Source organism: Amborella trichopoda, chromosome 10 (genome assembly GCF_054954075.1).
Source record: "Amborella trichopoda isolate Santa Cruz 75 chromosome 10, AtrichopodaSantaCruz75HAP2 v2.0, whole genome shotgun sequence".
In the NCBI taxonomy this organism is placed as follows: domain Eukaryota; kingdom Viridiplantae; phylum Streptophyta; class Magnoliopsida; order Amborellales; family Amborellaceae; genus Amborella; species Amborella trichopoda.
In genome coordinates this window covers 5,544,121-5,561,243 of record NC_142345.1, presented here as the reverse complement: position 1 = coordinate 5,561,243, position 17,123 = coordinate 5,544,121, and the positions used below count along the sequence as shown (strand labels likewise).

The window sequence follows — 17,123 nt, the reverse complement described above, 5'->3', positions numbered from 1 at the left end:
TTCCACAAAACTTTTCTAGGGCTTTCCATCTCTATCTAAAAAGTCTCTTTCAATAAACCCTAACAATATATCTTTTTTGTTTTGACAAAAATGAGAACTCTCGAACCATCCATCAAAATTTATTGTAAATTATCTTTGTGGTTCTAGTAATCAAAAGATAGAGACTTAAAAGAGCTGCATCGAATTCTCAACGCACAAAAAAAGGCGCAATTAGCTTTAAAAAGGAATATCAACTCCAAGAAAGATATGTAACCTCCATCTAATCCTTATATGTTTTATTTTAATTGATATTTCTACGGTATTGGTATTGCTTCCATTATCTTCTACACTCAAATAGACTTCTTTTTAGCTCGAGATACCCCGTGTTCCCAACTTTAACCTATAAATAACCACTTGGACTCAGGGTCCTGGCCTGATTAAGGATTAATGAATTCAATCCGAATTTTAAATCCTACCTACTTACCCATAAAATATAAAATCCTACCTCTAAAATCCATAGAAAGAAAGAAAAAAAAGTTAATTGCTTTTTTAACTTGGTATGCATACCCCACATTTCTCTTTGAACCTTTTTTTTCTTGGTGAGTAAGTGGGGAGAGGGCCCTACCTTTGGTACAAATTAAGGTTAAGGTGTAATGCTGCAAATCGTCAAGCGCAAACCAATCAAGCGTCAGCTCTTTTCTTGAAATGTTAGATTAAAAGTATGAAATGGTATTCCTTTTTGAATCTTGAAATTGAGAAGTACTATTTGTCCAAATAAATAATAATAATAATAATAACAATTCCATAATTTTATGATCACCCACAAACCTGTGATTCCAAAATTGACATGACCCATCAACATTTCTTACTTTTTCTTCCCCTAAGCACATAGTTGTCCAAAACTCCAACCAACAGGCAATACAATATAAATCATCCACTCCACACACATGAATGGAGCATGTCCACTCAATCTGAGCCGTCCATCCAAGTTATAGTTAATTCCATTCCTCAAAACTGGAGGGTCCTCCAACCATAGTCTTCTTGTTGTATCAAAATTTAACCCAGCCCAAGTAGTTGGACTACTGAAGCAGTTCAACCCTGTTTTGTGATTTGTCTCTTGCTTATGGCATAAGGTCTTGTGACATTATCTTCAAGTGTGAACACCCACTCAAATGTAGAGAACCAACCCAAGTATCATGATAAACCCTGAAAAATGAGAAAAAAAACATGCCAGCTCAATTATACATGACCCACTCTAGCTTAATTATACAATCCCATATTGTACAGTCCTTATTTTGAATAACCTTGATGACAAACCGCAACACAAGTTTTTGGTGGCACATTTTAATTAGGAAAATGATTATACGATGGGTATGGTTTGCATAAGAACAAAGGTGCATGTCCAAACCTTATCATAAGATATTTTAGTGTAAAAAATTCTTAAGATGACCTTATAATCCATTTTTGTCTTTAATTATGAATATTAAATGCAAAAAATAGGTAAAATCAAATAGATCTATAAACACATGAAAATCATGACAATGGACCAACTAGACAATGTGTTGCGAGGTGCACTATTTTTGAGCTTCAAAATCTTCATTTTTCCACATATTCATACATTTCAATCTCGAGATGATCAATTAAAGGTTTTTCAATATCAAAACAACTTTTTCCATTGGATTTTTGTTGTGCACTTTAATTCTACATTTTAAGGTTGCGACCTTATATACACTTTTCCCTTCTTTGATACCGGTATATATAGTACAGTATAGGCCAGATGGCCAAGATTGAAGGCAAAGGAGATGAATGGCCAAGATTCGCACTTTGATAGAGTTAGGTATTGTGAAAAGTAGGTTCTCAGGTTAAAAAGAAAAGAAAAGAAAAGAATTTGCTAGAAAAAATTATGGTAAAATGAGACTACCGTTCTTGGCAAATCATTATGTCTATTCTCCGTTGATCTTTGCCATCCAGCCTATACAACAGTATAGGCTGGTTGGTTCATAGAATCATCTCCCTTTTATCTATATGTGTTTTATATAGGGAAATTATCAGAAATATACCTTAATTTTTTATAAATTAGGAAAAAAAAAAACCCTCAACTTTCATAAATCTCATCTACATCTTTTTTCATCAGTTTTGGCATTTAAAATACTTCGAGTTATCATGGCATTTAAAAATGTCGTATAAAATGGGGTAGTCATTACCGTGCTTAAAGGCCGTAATGCTAGGGCTTCACAATAATACAACTACTGTAAAAGCTATTTTGGTAAAAAAATGCTAAAAAAAGAGATGTGGATGAGGTTTATGAAAGTTGATGGTTTTTTTCCAATTAGACGAAAACAAAAGTATGTTTCTGATAATTTCCTTTTTATATACATATTTGACAATTCTTAAACATAGGTTTTTTCCATCTCCTCTTAGGCAATTTGGCCACAACCTTATCCTTATGCCCAAAGCTCCTCAAAACTGCAAAGTTTTGAAGTCAACATTATGCACTTAAATGAGAAAGCCCTCATCTAATCCAATTTTCCAAGTCTTCAAGAACCATATTTGGTTGAATTTTCTTTTTAGGAGCCATGAGCTAAACCTCAATCTTCAATATTATTGTCCTACAACAATGACAAGGAAATAGTTTATCTCACTCCGAAAGCGGATCCTAAGTTGAACCTTTCAAGAAAAACCTCAGTCCAATGTTCACAAAATCGGCCTGTCCAACTCGGAGGTATCGGTCAACCAGAATTGGGCACTAGTTGATCCGGTTTTGGCCGATTTTCGTGGTTCCAACGGGTCTTTTAAAAAAATTCAACAAAGATATATATAAAATCCCAAAAAATAAGGGATTTGTTTGTAATGTGTTTTTGATTGATTTTATCATTTTGATAAAAATTGGAAAGTGTTTTTGGCCATAAATACTTTTTTTTTGACATTTTTGTGTATTTTCTTAGATAATTTCAAAAATACTTCTAAGCGCAAATCACTTTTTTAAAATCCATTTTTTTACTACTTTTCAACTTCATTTGGACGTGTTTTGTTTAATCATGCTTTAAATATAATTTCATATATTTTTTTTATTTTTTTTTATCTCAATTTTTTTTTAACAGTTTGTGGCCTGCTTTTCAACCGGTTTCCGAGTTACTTGGACCCGGCCCTTCTCTGATTTTCGGGTATGGTTCGATTTGTTGAATACTGAGAATCCCTTAACCTGTTTTTATGTTTAAAATATTTATTAAATATAATCTGATTTGACATGAAATCGCCCAAATTGGACAGTAGGAAATCCTACCAATTTGGTACTTGATTCTGATTTTTGAAGTACTAGTTACATTTTGCTTAAATAATATAGAAGAGCACAAGACATGTACTGAGTATATGGTTCCAATTCCCGGTCCAACAGGCAGGTGTCCCACTCCATGCATAACCTGTGCCAATTTAGAATACATCAATAAAATATCCTTCAAAGACAACCAAAGAGCAAATCTTTAAATAATAATAATAATAATAATAATAATAAAAATCCAACATAAAAATAAAAAAAGAAAATAAGTTTATACAAAACTCAAAAAGGAAAATGATCCAGTAGTGCTGCGTTCCACCTTATCCATTATGGATCCCAATCTAATACTACTTAATAAATGGATGGATTGTTTTTTAACAGTAATCAATTTTTTACTCCTCCCATCTCATTATCCCTACCCGACCATCCATAAAATAAAATAAAAAAATCTGTCAAATATCAGTTAATATTCAAAATAATTTGAAAGAAGAAAAATAAGGATTATGGATCTTAGTGTGTGTATGTGTGTAGATCTTTGTATGTGTATGTGTGTGCATGCGCTCTTACGGAGAATGTTGCCTACCTTGACCATAGCAATTCAGAGTCGTGTTGATGCCGTTCCGACACACACAAAGAAACGACTGAGTCGGGCCACCGAAACCACATGCACCATCGCTCCTCTCGCACTCCTCGCAAGCACTCGAATCGTAGGTGTCATTTTGACCAACACTATACTTCAAAGAGATCCCATACCTCCATTTCCTTGCATCTTCTTCATCACCTCCATAGCTATAAACACTTGTATAAGAAGAACACTGAAGCCCAGGTAAGTTCAGTTGCCTAGAGGGCCCAAGACCGATGGGCTCATAAACACAACACGTCGAGACCTCATCGGGCTCCAATCCAATTCCTGAAATGCCCTCACACTTGTATAGTGCATTGCACATGTGTGACCCCTCAGTGTCACAGAGGGGGGCGTCCATGTCGAATACTGGAGAGGAGGAGGAGCAGCCAAGAAGGGCAAACCGGTCATTCGGGTCTAGCATGAAGGGCATCGAGGGGCCGAGACCAAAGCTCCCAGAATTCTGCATGGTGGCACACGTCGACATCTGAGGGTCGGATACAAGGAGAGTGGCATTTTGGTAATTTAACCAGACGATCGGATATTCGCCGGTGGGGGTCTGGAGAAGGAGCTGTTTGTTTAGGCATTGGATGTATGGTGAGAAAGAGGGGTGGCCACACCCTAGGGAGGAGCCCAAGGGGAATTTTATGGGAATTTGGCCACATGAATCAAGGCATGAAGCTCTAGAGGGTGGAGTGAGGGACAGTGTTGTGAAGAGTATAGTGAAGATTAGTGAGAGAGGGAGGGTGGACATGGCTCTTGGGGTGAAAATGCAGGTGGTGGTGTGGGTTGTGGTGCTTTTACTAAGATTCAACCTGAATTTCTTTCTAAAAAGAGGGGACAGATTCAATTTGGATTTGTATCAAAAAAAAAAAAAGAGGGTGCTTTAATTTTGAATTTGCTTATAGAAAGAGGACTTTTGGAGATGGGATTTGACCTTTTTGTTTCTCGTATATGAATAGAATTCGTTCACACTACAATTTATAAAGCAACATTCCAAAGTAAAAATTTTGGGTCCAAAATGTGTGTGAAGTTCAAAATTTGGATGTAAAATGTTTGAATTTTGAAAAATAATAGTAAAAGGGCATGCTCTTTCGGTGGAAATGGTTGTCTCGCACTTTTCTTTAAAAGTCGAGCCACTTTTTTGTGTGCTAGCTAGACATCACTACTCTAGAGAGGAAGATGATTTCAATGAAAGTAAAATAGAAGGGAGTAATGTCAAACATATGTGTGCGTGTGGGACATGATTGACACCATATCCACATGAGAAAAGGAATTTTCAAGAAATATGATTCCAAAAATAATGCTTTTGAATAAGTATTTTTAAATATTAAGATTAAAAATATGATGTTTGTCCCGATTTTCGAAATCTGGACTCAGGTCTGAGCTCAAGTCTAAGCGAGTTCGAGTTGGACCGAGTAAAATGTGCATAATTACGAAAAAAAAATTAGGAGATTTCATGATTTTTTTGGCCCAAAATCTGCAAACCCAATCCCTGGTATGGGCCAATCTAGGTAGCCTGACAAATTTGAATTGCTGGTTTGCCTAAGAATATTTAGGGATCCAAATTTGGGGAAGGTCATCTCATCAACCTCAAGACAAACTTAAATAAAAAAAAAAGAAGCAAAAAAGGAGGAAGAATATTCAATATAGACTGTAGAATTTGTTTAAGGAAAAAGTTTATATAGAGCTGGGGCTCTAAACAATGAAAGTAGAGCCCACCTCAAAAATTTCACTAGAAGAAGTTGTTTTGATGCTCAAATATCCTTAAATTGATCATCTCCACATCAAGATGCATGAAAATGGATTTCAAATTTTGAAAATAGTGCATCTTGTAACACATTTTTTGACTGTCAATTTTTAAGATTTTCAAGTTTTCATAGATCTACTCGATCTACACTATTTTTTAAGCATTAAATTTAATAATTAAAGATAAAAATATATTTTAAGGCTATTACAAAAATTTTCAGTATTGAAACCATATTTCTCAACACTATTTGATGGTGTGCTTTTCTTTTGATTGTTTAGAGCCTCAGCTCTATACATATACATACTGCTCCCTATTTTTAATAGCTAAATCTAACTTTTAAAAAACTCAAAATCTATTTTTTAATGCTCATCTAGTGATTACTAAAATGGATCCTATAATTTTTAGATAGAGAAAATACTTGTATGCAATGTTTAAAACATTGGACCAGTGGGTCAAGCTGCTTGCAACTTGGATCGGTCGAGTGGGGGAGTCGGATCAGCAAGTAATAATAGTATTTAGAAGAAAACATAAATAATAAAAAAATAAAATGGAAATTTTGCATGATGAAAACTTGTCCAAAAAAAGAAAAACACTAAAAAATAAAAAAATTAGCTCCAGATGAAAAAATAACATAACAAATAGTTTTAATTCAAAGGAATAACGATTTAAATTAGATAAAAAAATAGAGCTTAAAAAGAAGAAAACCAAAATTTTCATCTTTTGATTTCATCTAATTGGAGTGTAGGTCCTAATAAATTATTACGATTTTATAGAGCAGTTGAAAAAGATCAAAATCTTGTTTTTTTAGAGAAATTTAACAAATTACAGATTTTTTTATTTTGATTCATAAATTTTGTCAGGGCTATATCAGTGTCAAAGAAACATTTTGGACATATTTAATAAAAATTGGTGAAAAAAAAGAGAGAGAAACATGGATAATCGTCAAATTAGGTTTGAACAAACTTGAAACTTTTAGACTCTTGATTTCCTCTATTAGTTTTGATCCAACCATATTGGAAGCCTGACTATTCCAGCCCAAAAAACAAAACCTCATAATTGCTTGAGCTCAATGTTCGTAAAATTGAATCGGAACGGTTAACCAGACATGGGGCCTTTGTAACCGGTCTAACCAGTAAACCAGCCAATTCAATTTCTCTAACAAGGCAAGTCCGGTGCGGTAAAAAAAGTGTTAAAAAAAAATACAAAAAAAAATCTACTAAACTATGAAAAACATATAAAGAATGATTAAAACAAAACAAATTCAAATGAAATTAAAATTTAATGAAAAAAATGGATTTTAACTCATTTTATATTTTCCAATGGCAATTTTTAAAATTTTCTAAAAATATAAAAAATATAAAAGTAAGTATTAATGACCAAAACAACTTTTTAATATTTACGATAATGTAAAGAATATTTAAAAATGCATTACAAATCAATTTCTTATTTTTTAGAATTTATGTACATTTTTTTGATTTTTTTTTTAAATACTGATTGATCACCCTAACCGTCCAAAATCGAAACTGGCCGGTTCCGATCTAACCTGGCGGTTAGCGGTTAGATCGGGCGATTTTACCAACAATGCTTGAGCCTCTTATTTTTTTATGAGTTTGTTTATAAAGAGGTCATTTATCTTTTGTTTGTGGGGGTTATAATCATTATTGTTCTTTAAATTTTAAAATATTTGGTTGTAAGAGTGTTATTGAGTAGAGACATAGTTCCAAAAAGAAATAATCACAAAATTTTAAAAAGAAATAGTTTTGAACTTTGTCACTCATCCCAAGCCATCTAAATTAAGATTTAATGAGTGAGAATGATTGTGACATCTATTTACAAAAGATAATGGGTGCAGTTTGTAGAGAGCCGAGGCTCTTAAGAATCAAATTAAAACCTGCCTTTAAATAGTATCGAGAAACGTGGTTTCAATACTGAAAATCTTTATGATTGCCTAAAAATATATTTTCATATTTAACTATAAAATTTAAAGCTTAAAAAATAGTCTAGATCGAGCAAATTTATAAAAATTTAAAAAACTTGAAAATTGACCGTTTAAAAATACGTTACAAGATGCTCTATTTCTAAAACTTGAAATCCATTTTTTTCTCATGTCCATGCATCTTGACGTCGAGACGATCAACTATTAGGGCATCAAAACAACTTCTTATAATAAAACTTTTGAGGTGAGCTCCAATTTGATTGTTTTGAGCGTGGGCTCTATATAAACTTTTCCCGAATATAAACGATCTCTTATAGATAACTTTATAAATTTTTATTGAAATATTCCTCAATTTGATTCAAATTCACCCTAGTTGGACCAAAAAGAACTAAAGGCACGCACACCGGCGAGATGGACCCCTTTCAAATTTTTAACACTAATTCCAAGATAACCTGCCACACCAAATAAAGAGTGCAACGCCATCATAAATATTTTGATGTGCCTTTCACTCTAAAATCCAATGCGCTGGGCCAAATATGTTCATAAAATTTAAATCAATACCTCCCTCTATATATATATATATATATATTGGAAAGGATTTGAAATGCCCGCTCGCGTATGGGGATTTAGTACGCCAACGGCGGTGATGGATTGCAGTTTGAATGGACGGTTGGGAAGGAGTTCCAAAGTTTCAAATTTGAGGCATTTAATGCCTGAAAAACCTGAGGGTGCGTGCTCTCTATCCCGTACTCTTTATGGCTACAAGCTCTCTCCTCGAAATACTCTGTTTCCCCTCTTCCCACGAAATACCTCATCTCTCCCCTTCCCATGGAGCAGCAGTGCCTCGGTGTTGCACCGGATCCATCTCTCTCAATCTCACTCAGCTGCATCATATCCAGAGAACCATTGTGCTTCAACATCAGGTATAATATATCTCTCTCTGCTCTATTTCCGTCTCTAGGCTCTGGATCTCATTCCCTCTCTCTCTCTCTCCCTTCCTCTCTTCTTTCTTGGTTAAGGTACTGGCCCTCTCTCTATGGTTCTCTCTCTCTCTCTCACTCTCAGTTGGGGCACTGACCCTCTCTCTCTCTCTGGTTCTTTCTCTGCCCTGGTTCTCTCTCTTTCTGTGTTTGGGCATTGACCCTCTCTCTCTCAATTTGGGGCAGGCCCAAGGGGGCTCTCTATCTCTCTGGTTCTCTCCCTGCTTTGGTTCTTTCTCTCTCTCTCTCTATCTCTTGGTTAGGGCACTGGCCCAAGGGGTCTCTCTCTCTCAATTTGGGGCAGCCCCAAGGGGTCTCTCTCTTTCTCTCAATTTGGGGCAGCCTAAAGTCTCTCCCCCCTGGTGGATCTCTCTCTCACATGCACACTCGCCCCCATGCGGTTCTCTCTCTCTCTCTCTCTCTCTCTCCCCTCCCCCTCTCTCTCTCTCTCTCTATCCACAGTGAGCTTGACAGCATGCAATTATTTTTTCCATTTTGTGTGCAAATTATTGTGTTAAAGGAAGATGTAGTTCTAGTGCAAAAAATATCTCCCAAGAAAATCCATATATGTTTCTAGTTATAAAATTTAAAGCTCTAGAAATTTCTACCATTAGAATCTATGTCTTGCTCTAATGCTTCTTGGGACTTTTACGATTTTGTACCTCTTTGAAACAGAGGATATAGGGGGCTCATATGGACTGTTTAGTGGGTGTGGGTTTATACTACAATGTTATTGGTTATGCCATTTCCAGATGCTAAATGGATTTTGTTTTAGTGAAGAAAAGGGGATAAGTGGTTTGCCTTATTTTTCATTGCCATTGCTTAGTGACCCTCATTGGATTAGATGGTCCCTAGCGAGTTAGTTTGGTAGCATTGGATTGGTTTGCCCATGAAGCTCTTAACCCTACTATGATGGATTGGCAGTGGTTGCAGAAATTTTCATTAATCAGCAAAACATGGCATTTTTTATGGAACTACTCTAGTTTATGATCATTTTCTTAGGGATTTCATTAATTTTTGGATGATTTATAGAACTAAGGAAAATATGGTATTGTGAATAGTTTGTAGCATCTACGTGGAACAATAGTTTCTACCTGTCATTCTCAAAATAGAAACTTGTGAGGCACGTATGTAGGGCCAGTTAATGCTTCTGTGGGGATTACTATTTTGTCTTGTGCATTCGCTCATGTTTGGGGGCCAGTCATTTGTTCGAACAGCTAGGGGTGACAACATCTGTGTAGCAGTTTGCTGGTTCAATTCCTCTTGAATACGCCAAGACTATCATCTCCATATTCATCCTTATTCTTTTCTCGTCACTTTTTATACTCATGCTTCTTTTTTACATTTTGTGTTCCTCTCTCTCACTCTCTCTCTCAATGAGGTTATCTGCGATGAAGTAGTTAAAGATATTAAAATCAGTATCAAAATTCATATCCTAATTTACCAAGCAAGAAAGTATCACTCAAGTAACAACTGTATGGTGGGTGTGATTGTTATTAGATCTTGGAATGTTGTGTAAGCTTTCCTCATATTTACTGGCTACTTGCAATTGAACTTGAACCATCCTTTAGTTTATTAAAATAGTGTGATGGGCCTACTTGTAAATGAAAGCATATTCTAGCGCACAATGCCTATTATTTAAGAACATAATGGTTAAAATTACTTGCTTTGTCTATGGGATGTTAACTGGTGTGAATAGTTATTGGGCTCTTGCTTTTGATGATTGTGTGATAGTGTCATTCACAAAATTGTGTTCTATTTGGGCATAGGTGGGAAGATGGCACTTTCATATACAAGACTGCACAATATTAGAGCCAACAACATCTAACTTCGAGTCTGATTAAGTTATTAGAGAATCAACAATATTTGACCGCCCATGGGAATTCTGAAAAGCGTGTAATCATAGTCATATTAGCTCTGAGTTTAGTGATTCATGTTGCATTTTTCTTTCTCCTTATAGAAAAGGAGTAAGGTGGTGTACTTCTCAATCTTACATGTTGTATATTTTTTTCTCCTCATAAAAAAGGAGTAAGCATATAAGGTGTACTCCTCAATCTTAATATACTTCTATCTGGATCAAAGGAAATTTTGTTATATGTTTTTCTTACCATTTCTCTTTCGGATGCTGGGTTGACTCAAGTCTTTGGGTGCCTAAATTTTTTTTCAGAAACATTGGTTAAAATGTAGGTGGATATCAGTTAATTCGAAGAGACATTAAACCATGACATTGACAGGCCTTATATAGTGTTATAGTTTATTGGAAACTTTATGTGCCACTACAGATCTCATGCAAATCAAATACTTAATCTCATTCGAATTAAATAAGAATTTGCAGGATTTGTGCATAGCCTCACCACTGGCAAATTTTTGCCTCAAATCTCGTACGAATTGAAATCCAATTGATGGGTCTTATATAGTTTTACAGTTTATCGGAAACCATATGTGACATTAAAAATCTCATTCGAATTAAATAAGTATTTACATGATTTGTGTATGGCCTTACCCCTTGCAAATTTAGCCTTAAATCTCATCCGAATTAAAATTCATTTGTTGGGCCGAGTGAGAATGAGGGGGAGAGAGAATGAGAGAGTTTAAAGGGAATTAAAATCCAACTTGTGGTTTCCAACCCACAACACCTTCATCCCAAAAGTGAAAAAAGAATAATTTAAAAGGAATTTCCCCAATTTTGAAAAAATTGAAAGTAATTTCCCAAGCATGATATCCTCGACTATACCAGAAGGAATTTGGAAGTCTTTAACGCCATCAAAATAAGACTATGAATCTATTACATAGAAGTACACGAATTAAGAATTCTACAACAAAAGACAACCCCACAAGAAGGCGGCATTATTGCACAATATTTTGCCATTGAACTTCATCTTGAAAGAACCGATTGCATTATGCATTCCATAAACTGAAATTTAAAAAACATATTTATATTTATTGATTTGAATGCAGCAATTTTGGCACTTCCTTCGATGGTCAAGTGTTGATTATCTGGGACCGAATCTTCCTCTCTTCAAAACAACCTCTTGACTGGCTGAACCCCTTTGTCTTCGTGAACCATTTATCTGCATGAAAATTCAGCAGCATATTAATACAGTCTTTAACCCTTGTAAGTTCTTTATAAAAACAATTGTTTTAAGTGAGACAATTATAGAAAATCAAAGAAGCTTCATTTAAGAGAGATTGCTGCAAAAAACTAGAAGTTAACAATAACTCAGGTCTAAAGTTTGTACAAATTCATAACACATTGCCTCCAGGAAAATAGCGTGCATACCATTAAATTATTGAAATAAACAAACACCTATGAAATGTACAAGCATTTTTCAGAATACTGAAGAAATGTAAATTCAAACCATAATAGACCCTAGAAGAATTATTTGATTCCGCCAAGACACCAAGGTTGCATTTGTGCACATATGGATAACCCTAAATAGCCAATATAATCACGAAAAAACTAAACCCATTTGAAGAAGACATCGATTCTAATGGTAGAGCAAGAGAGAGAGACCTTGGGGCTGCCCCAAATTGAGAGAGAGACCCCTTGAGTCAGTGCCCTAAGCAGGGAGAGAGAGAGAGAAAGAACCAAAGCAGGGAGAGAACCAGAGAGATAGAGAGCCCCTTGGGCAGCCCCAAATTGAGGGAAAGAGAGGGCCAATGCCGCCCTAACAGAGAGATTGACAGAGAGAACTAGAGCAAGTGCCCTAACCGAGAGAGAGAGAGTCCGAGCCGAGAAAGGGAAATCCAGAGCCGTGAGAGAGAGAGCCAATGCCTTAATCAAGAGAGAGAGAGAGAGATAGAATCAGAGCACAGAGAGAACCATAGAGAGAGGGCTAGCACCTTAACCAAGAGTGAAAGAAGAAGAGAGAGAGAGAAAATCAGAGAGAGATAGGGAGATCCAAAGCCGAGAGAGAGAAATAGAGCAGAGAGCAGACCATACGTGATGTTAAGCACAAGCCTTCTAACTGGTTCTCCGACATGCTAACTATGGTTCTTATTACCTAGTGGGTTAATCTTATTATTTTTATATATATATATATATATATATATGGAAAAGTTTTAAAAATGTCACAAGTCGAAAGTGAATGGTACTTCGCTTGTAATGGCTCTCATATTTTTTACATGAAAAATCGACCATACTGGGACTGCAATAGACATAGCATGCCCGGTGAGGTCGATTTAACCACTCCACGCCGTTCGAAAAAATCAGACGGTGCCGAGTCTATGGGCGAAAATATTGTTCATTTTCGCCCATTGACGTTGCGTAGTGGCTTCCGCGCACGCGTGCACACACACACACACACACACACATATATATATATATATACATATATATAATCATAACAGAGGTTGCACGGAAGTAGATCATACTTTATTACAGAGATCACACTTTTACATATATGAAACAATAAAAGAAGAGAAATAAGAGATGATGAACAGAGAGATAAACAGAGATATAAACAGAATAGGTTATGGAAAAGATAGGAAGCTTACTGAGCACATAAACAGTAACTGGAAAATAACTTCCAGTGATGAGGGCAGTAGGAAGGTAAATCTTGGATATTACAATCGCACATAAGTAAAGAGCAAAGTAAGAGAGAACCTGTTTAAGCTATGAGGGCGAAGATAACCACAGGTGCAGGGGTTACAGGTGCAGAGGTTACAGGTGCAGAGGTTACAGGTTGCAGAGGTTACAGGTGCAGAGGTTACAAGTTGCAGAGGTTACAGGTGCAGAGGTTACAGGTTGCAGGGATTCTGAGGTTTCAGAGGTTCTGGGTTGCAGAGGTCTGAAAGGTTGCAGAGGTTTAGAGGTTGCAGAGGTTCTGAGGTTTCAGAGGTTCGGGGTTGCAGAGGTCTGAAAGGTTGCAGAGGTTTAGAGGTGGTCGAAGCTTAGAGGGGCTAAGGCTTCAGAGGATAGGAGAGGCTATGGGATGAATGAGGCCCTGCCTCCAAGACGAGGATGGGCTTTCCTTTTATAAGGCTCGAAGGGAATCTTTTGGACAGGTGGACGATAAGGTGGACAGGTTGGCAAGATATCGTCGGTAGAAGATGACAAAACACGGAGATACTTTTGTCAGCAGAAGGTGACAAAGGAGAGGGAGTGTTGGCAGAATACGCAAGTAGGAGAGAGTAGTGGAGTGTCGGCAGAATGCGACAAGAAAGAGAGAGAAAGAGTTAGTGAAGTGTCGGCAAGATGCGACAAGAGAGAGAGAGAGAGAGCTAGTGGAGCACATAGGAAGATGCCCCTTTGCTAAAAACAAAAAACAAAAAGTAAAAAGCATCTATACACAGTGGCTCTTCTGGCCTTATTACAATTGGAGTACAGTGTTTGCTGTCGGCAGTGGGACCCTTGTTTGTCTCATATGCTGTCTTGCTATTTTGTTTCTTATTGCTTGATAGTGACGTCAGGGATGATGGAGTTATGGTCTCTGACTGAATTCTTCCGGATCATCCTCTTCCGGATCCGTTCCTTCTGGATCTGTCTCTTCTGGATCCTTCTGACGGAGTTGAAGGTACCTATTGGTGTGTAGTGGAGAAGATTGAACTGTTTCTTCGAAAGATGTAGGTTTTCTTCCGGCTTCGGCAAAGATCTCTTTCATTTGTTTCTCCAGTTCTTCTTTGGAGGCATGTGGGTTATTTTGAAGCATATTTCGAAGGTAAGTCGGGAAATCAAAAGAGGTGTTTGGAGTATTTGGGTTTTCCTGGTATATAAGTGCTTTAGGTGGTATTCTTTTTGGAGTGGCTTTGGTGAGATCCATTTGGAAGATATCCCACCATTTGACAGAGATAGTTTTTCCCAAACGGGGGATGTATGTATAATCATTTGTGGTATTGGGTGATATGGTATAATCCCATTTCATAATCCAAGGGATTTGGTACAAAGCCATAAAGTAAAGGTGGGTGTCAACTGAATTATTCATATTATTGTATTGTATAAACTGATCCTGCAACTCCTTAAAAGCAGGAGGTAAAATCATAGCAGTTGATCCCCACACAAAATACCAGTTTTGAAACCAAGTGGGGAACCTTTCAAAAATAGGTAGCCGGAATTGTAAATACCAGCTATGAGTATTATTATGGTTTTGATAATAGAAAAATTTATGCCAAGCTTCTATATACTCAGCGTATTTAAAATACTTATAAGAAACCTCTGGATTTTGCAATTTCTTCCCTTGTGCGGGATTGGAACCCCACTCAGTATAGGAAATAAGTTTCTTTATCTGAACCTTTGAATAGGCTATTATTCGGGTATTCTGTTGAAAATAGTGGACAACAGAGATGGACCCTGTTTCCATTAGAATGGCTTCGTAATACTCTCGAGTCTTAACCCCATTGATAGGATTAAGATGATTTAGTAGGTATAATGGTACAAGCTTGCTTGGATCCATGTGAACCTGATGTTCATCAATGGTAATGTCCATTAAAAAGGCTCTTTCAATGTAGTCGGATCTTGGAGTATTGGTAGGAGGAATGGATTTGGACTGGGCTGGTGAAAATGTAGGAGTTGAAGTTCTTGCTTCTGGGTAAGTGATTTGGTGAATTGGAGATTGAGATGGTGAGCGAATATTCAAGGGAGAAGGTTCCCCTTCATATGGAACTAAAGAATGCATGGGTTGTTTTCCCCGGCAAGTATTGCCTCGGGAGCCCATATTTAAGGATGAAAGATCCTTATCAGATAAGTTTTCTTGGAATAATTGAAGTGCAAGTGAAAGTGGTGATTCGTCGTTGGCGTCAGTGTTGCCCCCCCTGCAAAAATTCACGGGTCAGAAAATCGGGTAAAGAATTAGAAGACCCGGGAAGATGTTCAATAGAAAAGTCGAAGGCTGAGAGAATAGCCTGCCAGCGGGCAAATATGTGTTTAGAAACCAAATTTTGGACATCTTTTTACAAAATATCTTTAGCGGCGTTGCAATCCGTTCGTATAAGAAAATGTTGATTTAAAACATCACTTTGAAATTTTGTAACACAATGGACTATGACTAGTAATTCTTTTTTAACCATTGAGTAATTTAATTGCGTGGAATTCCAAGCCTTGGATGTATAACGTAATAATTGTTCCTGTGAATCAATTTGTTGTTTTAATATTCCACCAAGTCCCGTATCCGATGCATCACATTCAATGATTTTAAAGGCAGTAGGATGTGGAAGAGAGAGGCATTCAAGGGTTTTGACCTTACTCTTTATTACCTGTATTGCTTTTGTATGTATGTCAGTCCAAGGAGGAGGATTCTTCTTGAGTCTATCATATAATGGTTTAGAATCCAAAGCAAGATTAGGATAGAAATCACTGACATAATGGAGGCATCCTAAAAACCTTTGTAGTTAAGACAAGAGACAAGTGAAAGCCGATGCGAAAAGTACCGCCAAGGCCAGGAGAGCCGCTTAGGGAAAAAGCTAAGGCCACTGAATGTCTAGATTGTCATTATCCGAAACCTACGGATGGCTAATCTCATAAAGAATCTTACCGGTAAAACTGTACCTTCATCTTCAAAACTTAGAGTCAAGAACAAAGAACAAATTATCATAAATGATATTGAGGAAAATATTCAAAATTGGAATATTCTTAAGGTACCAATTCATGATGTTTATAATAAAGGAACATTTAAATTAAAAATGGGTTATGCCATTAAAACTGTAGAAGAAAGTCTATCAGTAACGCAAAACCAAGAAGATTTTCATCTACTCTCAAAGGAAGTAATAGAAAAACATAAGGAAAATTATTATAAATACTTACACATTGGCCTCATTCAAATAGCCGTAAAACCTTTGACCCGTTTAGGGTTGAACACTTCTGTTCTTGTATGCCTAAGAGATACAAGACACAATATATTCACAGACTCTCTACTTGGCATGGTTGAATCCAGCCTATGTAGTGGTCCAATTTATTTCAACTGTTTTCCTAATTTTTCTGTTTCTTTAACTGACCGAAATATCCTAGATATATTAAAAATAAATCTCAAAACACATGGATTCAATATGATCCATGGTTCACAAAATTTGGCTATAGTATATCGAATATACTATAAGGTGATGAATACTTTAAGTCCTAATACCTTAAAACTTGATCAAAAAGATCAAACAATATTGTTCCAAACAAACATAGAAAAATCTAATATGATTGTTCAAAAAACCATAAAATGGTAAGATATTGTGTTACCACAATCATGGGCATTACAAAATGCCAACCAACCACAAGAAATACCTCAACATCATATTCCTAACCAAATAATAGAACATACAGATGGTAATGTGGAAATCCAATTCCAAAATATACTTCACAATTTACAAGTCCAAGATGATACGAATATCAATAGGAAAAGAAATACGAAACAAAACATACCAAGTAGAAAATCAATTTCACACAATCCCAATGTTATTATACTACCTCCTCCTATTAGTCCCTCTTCCTCTAATACAGACATACAATTTCAAGGAACACATAGAATAAGGGATAATATTGTAATTCCTACATACACATCTAAACATCATACCACAACTTCTAATACTAAACCCAGTATAGAAGAATTACAAGACTTCCAAGTCTGTACATTACAAATAGAGGATGATATGAATGATAA

The 17,123-nt window shown here is 36.2% G+C and overlaps 1 protein-coding gene and 2 long non-coding RNA genes across 3 annotated transcripts; 1 reads left to right on the top strand and 2 right to left on the bottom strand.

The window, feature by feature from the left end:
• Window positions 1-744: 744 nt before the first annotated feature.
• LOC18435779 (wall-associated receptor kinase 5) lies at window positions 745-4,831 on the bottom strand. Its single transcript, XM_006845770.4, has 3 exons — window positions 3,837-4,831; window positions 3,342-3,398; window positions 745-1,185 (listed from the first exon to the last, which is right to left on the bottom strand). The coding sequence occupies exons 1-3, from the start codon at window positions 4,627-4,629 to the stop codon at window positions 1,148-1,150; spliced, it is 888 nt and encodes a 295-aa protein (XP_006845833.3). The 5' UTR covers window positions 4,630-4,831; the 3' UTR covers window positions 745-1,147.
• A 3,454-nt stretch (window positions 4,832-8,285) lies between these two features.
• On the top strand, window positions 8,286-10,651 carry LOC110007390 (uncharacterized). Its single transcript, XR_002281163.2, has 2 exons — window positions 8,286-8,484; window positions 10,311-10,651. It is a non-coding gene; the product is annotated as an uncharacterized LOC110007390 (long non-coding RNA).
• A 621-nt stretch (window positions 10,652-11,272) lies between these two features.
• On the bottom strand, window positions 11,273-12,556 carry LOC110007391 (uncharacterized). Its single transcript, XR_016042469.1, has 2 exons — window positions 12,056-12,556; window positions 11,273-11,612 (listed from the first exon to the last, which is right to left on the bottom strand). It is a non-coding gene; the product is annotated as an uncharacterized LOC110007391 (long non-coding RNA).
• Between the last annotated feature and the right edge of the window lie 4,567 nt (window positions 12,557-17,123).

What these genes read in the sequence shown, in the direction of transcription:
- LOC18435779 (XM_006845770.4), bottom strand. Translation starts at nt 4,629, where the DNA reads ATGTCCACCCTCCCTCTCTCACTAATCTTCACTATACTCTTCACAACA. An exon ending in TCTGAATTGCTATGGTCAAG is followed by an intron (nt 3,399 to 3,836) that starts GTAGGCAACATT and finishes AAATTGGCACAG; the next exon opens with GTTATGCATGGAGTGGGACA. An exon ending in GAATTGGAACCATATACTCA is followed by an intron (nt 1,186 to 3,341) that starts GTACATGTCTTG and finishes CTCATTTTTCAG; the next exon opens with GGTTTATCATGATACTTGGG.